The 13,343-nt window shown below is 41.0% G+C and overlaps 1 protein-coding gene across 2 annotated transcripts in view; it reads left to right on the top strand.

Moving 5' to 3' along the window:
• LOC132577031 (cytochrome P450 4V2) overlaps nucleotides 1-13,343 on the top strand; it is a 33,276-nt gene that overhangs the window by 15,388 nt on the left and 4,545 nt on the right. For both annotated transcript variants that reach the window (XR_009555788.1, XM_060246445.1), the window contains exons 7-8: nucleotides 1,622-1,813; nucleotides 8,460-8,562. Coding sequence is in view for 1 of the 2 variants with exons in the window: in XM_060246445.1 (XP_060102428.1) it covers nucleotides 1,622-1,813; nucleotides 8,460-8,562 (295 nt within the window). In the remaining variant the exon portion in view is untranslated. The remainder of the gene's footprint in view (nucleotides 1-1,621; nucleotides 1,814-8,459; nucleotides 8,563-13,343) is intronic.

Raw genomic sequence — 13,343 nt, 5'->3', positions numbered from 1 at the left:
AGATATTATAGGGTCAGTTGCAACTTGAATGTTAGAAACTAATTTCCAGTTGATGACTGAATCCAGGGTAGAAATGAGGTCTGCATTAGCTGAAAATAGCTACTTCTATTTTAAAAAATAATTATTCTGCATTTTAAATATGCGTTGTTGGCGGTGAAGAGGTCTTATTTGCTAGATTTATTCAATAGGATATTCATCTGTCAGAATTAAGTCTTTGCTTCCAAGTGAGTGTGCACATGTTTAGTGCTAGTGATTTATTATTTGCTTAAAATATTTATAAGCCTACCATTGTCCTGGAAGTCTAGGATCCAAAATGGGTAACAATGTAGAACTAAAACAGAATCCAGCAGCAGAATTCATAAAATTGCCACTTGAAGTCCGTTTTTCCCCTTTGACGTATCCCCAAATTCAGCCGCCAGTGAAGAGTCTTTCTCACATGTCCAAGGAGTCTTTTCCATAAAATGGGACGGCAACTGAGAATGTCTACACACAGGAATGTGCGCACACATACATGAAAAACAGAGATAAAGGAAATACAGAAAAAAGTTACATAACATAATTTTATGTATCAAAGATGATATATATGACAAAGTATTAAAAACAGAAAATATTTCTTCCCAGCATCCCCTTAATTACACTGAAAAGTCTTCGGGACGCTATAAAGAACAATGATACTTCTGTTGGGGTAGATTTATATTCAACATTTTACATTTCAAATTTCATAACTAATCTGTTTTGCATGTACTTTATGCTTCATCATTACTACATGCTCAGTATTACATGTTTTTGCCTCTTCTGTATATTCAGTATTCCTTAAAAAAAAATTGTATTACAAGTAATTACCACTAACGTACTATTTCAGATAAAACAATATAATATTTTAAAAGGTTCATGCCTGTAATTATACTTTCAACTATAGCTCAGTATTACTTTTAATAAGCAGGTAATATAGCAAAAATACAGAAGAAAAGTCTGTTATATAATCTCATAATAAGAAAATAGATGTTTCTCCTTAAGTCCACTTCCTTACACACATAGTCAGAATGTTACATTTAAAACTCATTCTCTTTCTTCATTACAATACATTTGTATACAATATTTTAAATTGCTTCTCATTCTAAATTTGTCTCCTGCTTGCATAGTACACCCTCCATCTCTCCTCAAATTTCTCAGTTAATTTTGCTATTACTGGATATTAAAAAAGTTTATATTCCCATACTTCTAAGTCTGGACAGGTGTCTAGTTTCCATTTTGCTGTGTAGATAATTCTAGCCACTGTTAAAAATGTCCATGATTGAGTTGCAGCTGACTACACCCTACTACAAAAGGGAAACCACAGATGTGGATGTCCAAAGCCACTGCATGGTTTCATACAGGGAGAAGTGGTCCTTCAAGTATTTGGGTCCCTTTTTTTGTACTCCTCTTTAACCTCTCTCTTTTTTCATATCTGACTCAAACAAAGCCTTCTTTCTAAACATCTCTCAGGATAATTCTCCTATGTCACAGCATTGGGTTCAGAGTACAGTACATAGGGCAGAATGGTGAATTACTTTATATGGCATTTCTTGAAGCACATGCTGGATTACGTAAACTGAGATGTGTGTTTTTTTTTTAATTGAAGGTTATTGCAGAAAAAGCTCGTGAACTAGAAAATCGGAGTCGACATCAAAACAATACAGCTAGCACAGATGAACAAAGTGGGCACAAAGTGCGGAGAGCTTTCCTTGATATGCTGCTTAATGCCACTGATGACAATGGGAAGAAGTTGAGCTACCAGGACATTCGTGAAGAAGTGGACACATTCATGTTTGAGGTAGGGAATGCAAGCTTTAGAGGCCATGTGCTGCATACTGGTTAAAAAGCTAGGCAAAGGCGTTGTCTTGTGGGTTCAGGCATACAGACGACACCTAGGCCTGAATCCAAAGCAACCCCAGACTGCAGATCTATTCCTAAAATATGTAAATTTTTAGTTTACAGGAGTGGAATTCTAGCAGGAGATCCTTTGCATATTAGGCCACATACCTCTGATGCAGCCAATCCTCCAAGAGTTTACAAAAAAGCTCTTGGAGAATTGGCTACATAAGGGGTGTGGGGCCTATATGCAAAGGAGCTTCTACTAGAATTTCACCCCGAGGAAATCTGTATTCAGGGATATACATACTTATTACATTTGTATCCTACCCACTTGCCAAGGAGAAGTGATATTTATGGAACTGTCCAGTTTTACATATAATCTGGGTTGTGCTGAGAGAAAGAGAGAACCTCACACCAATTTGATTTGTGCTAGATTTTGAGGAAAGCCCAGGATTAAGATGGAAGATCAGGAGAGGTGTGTCTCATACTCTGCTCCTAAGTGGCTCACTGGATCCGCGTTAACATCTTTGAAATTAATTTATATATGCTTATCAGGCAAAAAGCAACTAAGTTTAATAATGTTGCTGGAAATGACAGAAAGTACATATGAGACCCTTCTGGGCTTATGATAAATTGACACCTACCCTTAGTTGAAATTCTTGCTCTTTAAATCATTGATCAAGCACGGTTATTATGGTCTGCTCTGAGTGGCATTGGCTTTCCAAGGTCACAAGGTCTTTTGTATCACCCATTTTTTTAAACTGGTGTGTGGGAGTAGGCAGGGTAGGTGAGTGCCTCTCTCCTCTCATCCAGCCTTGGGGGCATCCCCTCTCTCCCCATTTCCCCACACACAAAGCTCTCCAGTCCGCCACATCATCCTCTCCCGCCACCAGGACCTGGCTGCTGCCTGACTGTGCAGAGGCATTCCCACTCCAGGAGTCTCGAGGCACTGGCACTGCCTTCCTCCTCTCTGTCCACACACCACAAAGCCAAGCCACCCATGGCCGCCTCCCTGCCCGGCACCTTCCCAGCCACAGCTGTGTATTCTGTCCTTTTCCTGGTGGATGGCAGACAGTGTTCCTCTTCTCTGCCACTGTCCTTCGTCCCAAAAAAACCCTCACCCTTCTCCTCCTGCTGGGAGGATTTCCCTCCCCCAGTTCTTCCCCCAGGTTTCTTTCCAGTTCTTCCCCCAAGTTTCTTTCCAGCTCTCTCCCCCCCCCCATTTCTTTCCAGTTCTTTTCCCCGGTTTCTTTACTGTTCTTTCTCCCCATTTCTTTCCAGTTCTTTCTCCCAGTTTTCTTTCCAGCCCCCCCCCCCCATTTCTTTCCCGTTCTTCCCCCTGGTTTCTTTCCAATCCCCCCCCCTTCCTTTCCAATTCTTCCCATTGCCTTCCTTCCTTCCGACCCTCTCTTCAACTCTTTGGAAAAGGAAATGTTATCTTAGCAGAGGATTGTGTGGGATGCAATAATAGCCAGTATGCAAAGGGAGTGAGAAAGTAAGATTTTAATGGGTCTGAAATGCTTCTTAAAGATATTTTATTGAAGGAAAATAGGAGAGGTGAAAAGTTGCCACTGGCTAATTAAAATCTAGTAACCAAATATTGCAGATGCCAATTTACAATTTTTGGGTTTTTTTGTTTATGCCCCTGTTTTTTTCCCTAGTGGAGGCCCAAATCAGCTCACATCATTTATCTCTCTTTTGTTTTATCTTCACAACACCCCTATGATATAACTCAGGCTGAGTGTGAGTAACTGGCCTGAAGTTATCCAGAAAGCTTCCACAGCAGAGTGGTAATTCAAACCTGAGTCTATTTAACCGCTACACCTTGATTTATGATGTTGTGTTACCATTCTCACATTTTTTTAAAAATTTAAAATAAAAAACTGTAAAATAAAAATGTAAAAGGTTTCAAGCTGCTTCATTTTTTCTACGATTCTATGTTTAAAAAAAATTGTAGGGAGGCGCTAGTGTGCAGCTCACCTAGGTTATCAAAAACCCTAGCACTGGCCCCACTTGCCTAATGAAGGTTATTAAAAGTGTTCAGGCATAGGCTCTTGCTCAATAAAGCATATTCTGCAGTAAGTTTATGGTGCAATGCTCCTTACTCAGAAGTAGGTCCCACTATTTTCAATGAGGCATGTTCACAGGTAATTGTACATAGGACCAGTGTTCCCTCTAAGCTGAGTTAGTGTGAGCTAACTCATAGTTTTCTAGCCTCCAGTTCACACATTTTTGTCTTGGCTCAGGGAAAACGGCCCCAGAGCAAACTAATTGATGCAGTAGCTCACAACTTTAATGCCAGTAGCTCACAACGTAGAATTTTTGCTCACAAGACTCCACAGCTTAGAGAGAACATTGCATAGGTCTGTTGTGTTCCAGTAGCATTTTAAAAGAAGATAAGAAGATATTGGATTTATATCCCGCCCTCCACTCTGAAGAGTCTCAGAGCGGCTCACAATCTCCTTTACCTTCCTCCCCCACAACAGACACCCTGTGAGGTGGGTGGGGCTGGAGAGGGCTCTCACAGCAGCTGCCCTTTCAAGGACAACCTCTGCCAGAGCTATGGCTGACCCAAGGCCATGCTAGCAGGTGCAAGTGGAGAAGTGGGGAATCAAACCCGGTTCTCCCAGATAAGAGTCCGCACACTTAACCACTACACCAAACTGGCTCTGGGCTGTTGCTTGATTAGATGAGACTCATCACTCTCATGCTGCAGGAACCATGTCAGGAAGACTACCCCTTGAGAGAGGAAAGAAAGCAGATAAAAACCACACCCCCATTCTGTTCAGAACAAAGGAGCACATTGCTCATAGGTACGTTTATGTATCTCTATGCCAGCCAGAATTGAGAATATTTATTTTTTATTTTTATTTGATTTGATTTATATCCCACCCTCCCTGCCTAAACAGGCTCAGGGCGGCTCACAGGATAAAATCACAGCAACAATTAAAATAATAGATATTATAAAATTACAGATTCTACAATTAAAACAATCAAAATTGATTTGGTGCTAATCTCATTAGATGTTTCACTGGATTTTCAGTGGCGACAACATTTCTCCAGTTTCCTACAATGTAGCTTCTGCATCAGTTAAAAGCCAACCGAAAGAGAGTGGTCTTGCAGGCCTTGCGGAACTGAGCAAGGTTCTGCAAGGCCCTCACTTCCTCTGGCAGTTGGTTCCACCAGTAGGGGGCTGCAATCGAGAAGGCCCTCTCTCTGGTGGTCTTTAATTTGGCCTCCTTCGGCCCAGGGATTACCAATAAATTTTGAGATCCAGATCGATATATTGGCTGTATAATATAGGGTTGTTTGTTGTAATTTTATTTGAGTTACAACTGAGGTAATTTTGCTGTTGTAATTTTATTTGAGTTACAGCAGACTTCTGAGACACAAACAAAAAATTAACAAAATTGTTTTTTTAACTAATGAGAATGTTTAACACTTCACTAGGCATGGACTTCCAAAGACAGAGAAGGAATAATGGCTGAGGAATTCATATGCTTATGTTCTAATTATAGCTTCAGTCAGATTTCAAGTACATATTAGCTTTTCTGGATCACAGAGTCTTCCAGTTCTAGACTAATTCAAAATATTTTTCAGCCTGTGATTTCTTGACGCTTTTATTGGGAAGGGGTAGGTTTCTGTCAGGCTGAACATCAGATTAGACACACAGGGGTTCTAATCTCATCAGCTAGCCCTCTTCCAAGAAACAGACTTGTATGTTTACAGGATTGCCCACAAGAAGAGATAGATCTAAGCTTTTCACTCTCCCCTCCTCCTGAGGCACAGCTAATCTCTCTGCACCACTTCTCAAGCAGAACTAAATGCAAACATCTCCCTGTGGCAGACCTGGAACTAACTATTCACCATTGCACTACAAAAACATTCAGTCAGGCTTCTTGATGGTGACTAGGCCTCAAGCTCTCACAGCTGATAGGCCATTTCATTTCATGGACTACACAGCCTCCTGTCTGTCATACCCACCTTGCAATTTGACTGGCCTATGTATACAACAAAATCAAAACATATGCGGCTGATAGACTTTTTCTTTTTTACTTGTGGTTCACAAGCTCTGATTTTTCTGTTCTGTTTCTTTTCTGAGCCCTTAAAAAGGGTTTAAAGAAGCTCTTCTCTCATTCATCACTGCCCGTGTTCTCTCTGAATTACTGGAATAGAGCAGGGTAAAACCAAAATAAACTGAACAACAAGGAGAAAAAACCTTTTCTATGAGAGAGCAAATGCATTTGTTTGCAGAATCAAAGAAACAAAATAGATTTTTTAAACATATACTCCATTTTAATTTTTTCATCCAGCAACTGCTAATGAATAATTACATGCAAACTGAATTACAGATTGGTAAAGCTGCAGTACTGCAGTCTGAGCTCTCTGCTCTCGACCTGAGTTCAATCCCGGCAAAAGCTGGGTTCAGGTAGCTGGCTCAAGGTTGACTCAGCCTTCCATCCTTCCGTGGTCGGTAAAATGAGTACCCAGCTTGCTGGGGGGAAAGTGTAGATCAGGGGTGGCCAACGGTAGCTCTCCAGATGTTTTTTGCCTACAACCCCCATCAACCCCAGGCAGCATGGCTGATGGCTGGGGCTGATGAGAGTTGTAGGCAAAAAACATCTGGAGAGCTACTGTTGGGCCACCCCTGGTGTAGATGACTGGGGAAGGCAATGGCAAACCACCCCGTAAAAAGTCTGCCATGAAAACGTCATGATGCGATGTCACTCCAGAGTCGGAAACAACTGGTGCTTGAACAGGGGACTACCTTTACCCTTTTAAAATATATATATGTAACTTAAAATATTTCTGACTCCTTGACAACATTTTATTCTCTAGTCTCTTGGTTAGGTAATGACTTATAAAAGTGTAGATGGAGCCATATCCCTAATAATATTAGAAAACAAATACTATATTAGAAAACAAATATTATACTATACAAGAAAAATGGACTTTGTATATCTCAGGTATTTTAATATATTTGTTGCTATTCATATTCATTCAGGCTGTTGTTATCACTTCATCCAGGATTTTGTGGCTTTGAGTGATGTGTTTTTTTAACCACTGTTATTGTGGTTTTCTGTTCAGCAATATCCTCCTGAGCCATCCTTGGCATTGTTCAGACAAAGATAAGCTCTTTTAAGATCTGTTGCCTCCAGTGAAAAAATTAAGCTAGTGCTTAGTTCTTTCCAATTGATTTTGACTGAATTATGATATATTTTGATGAACTATATGATTATAGAAGCAAAGCTACAGTTTAGGTCTCTGACTTGGACCTAGCTTGTGTCTTACTGTGTAAACCCGGGGTGTCAAACTCAGGAGGGCCAGATCTGGGGCTGGGCCATGTGTGTCATAAAATGTAGTGCCAGGTAGTGGAGATATAAACATAATGGACACAGACAAACACAGTTAAATATATTATTTTTAAATTTAAAATGCAAACATGCTTAAAACTCTTCAAATATTTTAAGTTGGAAAGGTGGGGGAATAGTGGAATTTAAGCAGTGCAATTTTTAAAATAAAACATCAAGAAAAAGCACAAAGGCTCTGACTCTGTGGAAACAATGAAATGGCATTGTAAACTTCTCCCCCACCTTCAAGTCTACTCAGATTGGCAATGGCTTTCCAGTATAATATCCCCCTTTGGCTGTGGGTTCCCACATTAGAATACTCACTAGATTAGGTCCATTCAACAGAGATAAGCTGGTTGAAAGCATCAACCTTTTGTTTGCAAGAACACAACTCCAGGAAGCTTGCGTTTCAGCTGGCTATAGGAACGCTGAAAATGTAACCATCTCCACTCCATTTGAAACCATTGCAGAGCAAAGACAAAGCTGCAAGAAAACCTTGAATGGACCTTAAAACCCACCCCATGTTTTCCTTGCAGCAGCCAGCAAAGAAAGACAGGAAGAGCCCGGGAACTGAGACTCAGCCTGGGAGCTTCAAAACCTTTGAAGCTCCCAGGCTGAAAGACACTCTGCTTCAGAGCTTCAAAGAACCTGGGAACTGAAAGAGACACAACCTGGGAGCTTCAAAGGGGTAAGGACAGGACAGGGAGAAGTGGGGGAGAAAAGAGCCTGGTGGACCTGATCAAACCCTGGGCCACTAGTTCTGACCCACAGGCCGGGTGTTTGACACCCTTGGTGTAAACCTAAGCATATTGCTTCTTTCTAAAAATATCGATTTCAGTGGATTTTGAAGGGCATATTGCTCCTGACTGGGATAGCCCAAGCTAGTACAATTTTGTCAGATCTCTGAAACTAAGCAGGGTTGACCCTAGCTACTATTTGAATGGGAGACCTAATGCAGAGGCAGACTATGACAAACCAGCTCTGAATGTCTGTTGCCTATGGGGTTGCCATAGTCAGCAAGGACGATGACACTTTTCACCCAGCTCTCCTTAGGACTGCAATGTTAACCATGTTTACAGAGTATTTTCACACATGACTCAAGAGAATGTGTGTCAGCCTGTTTGTTAAATTGTAGGGCATTACCAAAGCCTGAAAACATCAAAACTCCTTGAAATGTAAAATATTCATTTACTTCTCTTTGGAGTTGGTGCCCGAAAACATTGTATTCATGCTTGTAAAAATCTGCCCTCTTAGGGCCATGACACTACTGCTGCTGCTGTGACTTGGTCTATCTTCTTACTCGCTTGCCATCCAGAAGTGCAAAGAAAAGTTCACCATGAACTGGATGAAATTTTTGGTAAGTTTCTTTCTCTCCTGGGTATGTAGGTATCAGCTTGGGACAGTAAGAGATAAACTGCGATTACCTAGTCCTTTTCATAGAGACACTTAAATGGATGCAGACTCTTGGGAGGTGGGGCTCACACTGGCTTTGCCTATTCATTAAGGCAAAACAGGTGACATTTATCAATTACTGAGAATGATGCATGGACACTCCATTCTCTGACACACACAAATTTTGTTGAAAATATTTATTTCCCACTTTATCTGAGACTCGCTGTCACTAACTAAGCAGCAAAAACATCATAAGCGTATTGCAACAAATTACGAATACACAATGAAAATGCAATTAAAAACCAATTTAAAAGGCTGACAGATCTGCACAAAAAAACTACTCTCCATCAAATGTCTTGTGGGATAAAACCACTTTACAGAACTTCCTGAATGCAGCAAGTGAAGGCACCCTCGTTTGGGTACTATCTTCCAGGTGGGACCTGGAGATCTCCTGAAATTACAGCTTATCCCCAAACTACATGATTGGTACTCTTTGCTTTACCTTCAGAATTTGAATTTAGGTTGGCAACCCTAAGCTGGTGGTTCTTCCAATTCTGACACTACTTGCTGAGTGTGTTGTGACTTGTATTATGGCAGATAAGAACCAAGAAAAATATGTTATCCATGTCTAATTGCCTTAAGCATATCCCTTGAATTAATTAAGAGCTTCTGTTTGGATAGAGATTACATAATAGAAAAATTTCTATGCTAACACCCAGCTAATTCTCCTGAATTGCTTTCTTTCATTTCATTACCTAGATATAAGCATCTTTTGGCACACATCAAAGAGGGGGGGGAAAGCTTGTGTAAGTTTTGGCATCCTTATTTATCACCTCAAAATGTAGGTGGATATTTGAAAGAGATTGCATTACAGATAGATATTTGAAAGAGATTGCTTGGTTGCTTTATGCTATCACAAGAACACAGCTAATATTTTGATACTGGTAGTTCTTTTGTGTGCTTAAAATAAGGAAGAGTTGACGACTGTTCACATGAACAATGCAAACTACTTTCATACAGTTAAAATATGCCTTTGTTTTGTATTGTTTGGACATTATTTCCACACAAAAGTACATTTCTCATTCCCTGTACTCCCCCATAAATAAAATCCCATCAAATAGTGACTGACTTTCTGTTATATTGGACTGACAGAATTCTGTTGCTGTCCAAAGGCCTCATGGTGTTCCATACAGGGTGGCCTCAAACCTTTGTGTGAATCTGATGGCCTTGCAGTACAGGAGAAACACACTTAGAAGAAAGCTAATAGTGTCTTGCCACTTATCCCTTGTAAGTGGCATTAAGATTAAAGTTCAGTGAAAGTAGTACAGATGACAGGTGATGTAAGTTTTATGGGAAATGGACATGGCAGTTAGCAGACTTCAGTGTTGAATGGATTTTGGTTGTGCAAGTGCTTTAGTTCAGGTTCTTAAGAAATAAAAGAACATTTTCTTCACATCTGGCCAAACTAAAGGAATGAAAAGTGTGAATGTTGGTTGGAAAATGAAAACCTACCGCAAAGAAAGTCTGTGACCTAGCTATTGCCAAACTAACAATCCTAAACTTGCATTATGTGCTCTGAGTTTGATGCTGTTGAGAAGATTCTTCCCGTCCTGCTTTCCCACAGCATCATGAGGCATTCATGCTCTCTCTGGGTTTCCTTTGGTTTTCTTCACACTTCCCCAAGCCTGCTTTGCTGCAAATGTGGATGATTGCTGTGTGGCTGGGAAAATTTGATTTTCCCAATCCCATTCACATGGCAACCATTCTCCATGCCACCAGTGGGATTTTGTTGTTATTTTAAAATCAACAATAGAATATTATTATAACAAGCCCTGAATCCCCAGCTTTCCTTTATAAAAGTAAGACCCTAACCCCTTTTGTTGCAGAGATGCACCTTTTGCCTTTTACATGTGCAGTGAAAGTCGATAGAGAATTTTTAAAAAGGAAAATAAAAGAAAGCTGGAAATTCAGAGAGCCTGATACAGTGAGTTTTATAACCATATTCAGCTGCTGCTTTTATGATGGGAAAGTCTCTTGGGTATGTCTGTGTGTGGGGATGGGGGGAGGGATGGCTGCTATTGAGGACCAAGGCAGGAAGGAAGCTATGTGGAAATCCCTTTGCTGCTGCACTGAATCAGAAGCCACAGCAAGAGCACACAAGCTTTGCCCCATATGTGCAAAGCAAAGCATCCTCGGAGAAGGCTGGCTGAGGAAGTGAAATAGGAGTATGCTGGGAAATGCACTTCAGTAGTCATGAAATCCAGAAGGGAAGTGATGGAGCAGTTAACTGTAGGAAGGTTCGCATCCAAATATTTAACTTTAAAAAAAGAACAACTTTTGTCAGCTAAGGAACCTAGGCAGTTTTTTCCCCTTTGATGTGTGCCAAAAGATGCTTATATCTAGGTAATGGAATGCAAGAAAGTAGGACACTTAGCTGGATGTTGGCATAGAAATGTTTGCAGTTTCAGTTTTCTGTTGTAGCCTGTCTTTAGCTTCTGGAATTCCTCCTGCTGACAATGAGCTTTTCTGAACATGCTGTGGCCTTTGCAGTTTCACTACAGGTAGCTCTTTTCTGAGTAAAAAGGAGTATTTGTAGTACTGATGGAAATTTGAATGGCATTCTGCTTGACCAGTCAATTTACGTCTATCCTGGTATAACAGTTCCCCCAAGGATCCCTTTATCTTCTTGGCTGGGCAGACACTTTTCTTTCTTTGTTCTTCTGTCTGTCTCACCCTTTTGTGTAAATGTATATGGATATATGCTGATCCAGTCTAGGGATCTGAGGGATTGACTAAAATCCTTCTTTTGGCTTTGTTTGATAATGGTACACAAGAGGCTTATGGTATTTCAAAACTAACAAATTTTTAATTTAATTATGAGGGGAAATAATAATAATAAGTTTTTATTTATACCCCGCTCTCTCCACCAAGGCAGGCTCAGGGCGGCTTACAAAGCATGATATAATATCATGGTATAACAAACAGATAATAAAATCAATAAACAACGGCATAAAAACAATATATAAATTAAAATTAAGCTAAAACAATACAATGGTGCTACAATCTCTGTTTGTCCAAGATAGCGTAATATTAGTTTTGGTTCCATCTTAAAAGGCTAATTGGAAGAGGGCAGTTTTGCAGGCCCTACAAAACTGATTAAGATCCCGTAGGGCCCGCACCTCTTCTGGCAGCTGATTCCACCATTGGGGTGCTTTTATGGAGAAGGCCTGCTCCCTGGTTGTTTTTAGTTTGGCCTCCTTAGGCCCAGGGATTTCCAACAGATTTTATGAGCTGGAGTGCAGTGCTCTCTGGGGAACATATGGAGAGAGGTGGTCCCTAAGGTAGGCAGGTCCTCGGTCATATAGGGCTTTAAACGTAATAACCAGCACCTTGTAACGAACCTGGTATACAATTGGCAGCCAGTGCAGTTCCTGCAGCCTAGGCTGCACATGTTCCCACTGAGGTAGTCCCACTAGCAACCTGGCTGCTGCGTTCTGCACTAGCTGCAGTTTCCGAGTTTGGTACAGGGGCAGCCCCATGTAGAGGGCATTACAGTAGTCCAATCTCGAGGTAACCGTCACATGAATCACTGTTGCCAGGTCGCCTCGTTCCAAGAAGGGGGCCAACTGCCTCGCTTGTCTAAGATGAAAAAAGGCGGATTTGGCAGTGGCAGCTATCTGGGCCTCCATTGTCAGGGAAGACTCCAGTAGCACTCCCAAGCTCCTGACCTCGCGCACTGGTACCAGTGGCGCCCCGTCAAAAGCTGGAAGGGGGATCCCTCCTTCCGGACTGCTGCGACCTAGGCAAAGGACCTCTGTCTTCGCTGGATTCAATTTCAGCCCGCTCAGCTTGATCCAATCAGCCACGGCTTGCAATACCTGGTCCAGATCTACAGGGACGTCGGCAGCCCGGCTGCCCATCAATAGATAGAGCTGGGTGTCATCAGCATACTGGTCATGTAGGTATCAGATTTAGGACTTAGAAGGTGAACAGGGTACATGAGTGGGGTAACTGTAAAAATATGAACAATAGATATTCGTCACAAACGCATAGCTGTAAGTTATACAGTCAGGTCTTGAAAAATTGAGGATATTTCTTGGCAGTCTCTGCTTATATAAACTAGCATAAGCTTTTTGTCTCAGAGAAACTTAAATTGTTGAAGGCAGGAACATTCACACAAATTGCAGTATCCCGTTTTTAACCACTTGATAGGGGTCACCTCCTTTACTAGGCGTTATTTCTCTAAGACTGGATAGGGATCACGCCCTTTAACTGGGAGCTAGTTCTCTCAGGTTTGAGAGGGCTCTTTCTTGATCTTATTCTCTTAACCTTCCTTTCCAGTCAACTGTCATTCTTAACTGCCACTCTCAACTGTAGAATTCTGATTGAATCCCCTGTCATTCAAGGTTCTCAGATTGGGTTTAAGTATTAACCATTTACCATCTGTCACATCAGGCTTCAGAATAATTGGAAAAATTAATCATACCTATTTGGAATTGACCCAGTTTTTCTTCTCTTGTTAAAAACAAAAATCCAGTTTAAAATAACTGTCAGTATTCAACTTCAGGGTGTATATTTGGAATTCATTCAGACTAAATTTCTTGCTCACCAAAACAGAGAAGCTGATTGTCCATTTCCCCCTTCCCACTGTTGATCTTCTGCATCATTCCTAAGGGTCCCCCTATCTCCCTGGAACAGAATTTGTGGAAATCAGTGGACTGTGTTGGAGAGGGAGAGGTAGGAAAG

The sequence above is a fragment of the Heteronotia binoei genome, chromosome 9 (genome assembly GCF_032191835.1).
Source record: "Heteronotia binoei isolate CCM8104 ecotype False Entrance Well chromosome 9, APGP_CSIRO_Hbin_v1, whole genome shotgun sequence".
NCBI classification, from domain to species: Eukaryota; Metazoa; Chordata; class Lepidosauria; order Squamata; family Gekkonidae; genus Heteronotia; species Heteronotia binoei.
This window is presented reverse-complemented; position numbering and strand designations above follow the sequence as displayed.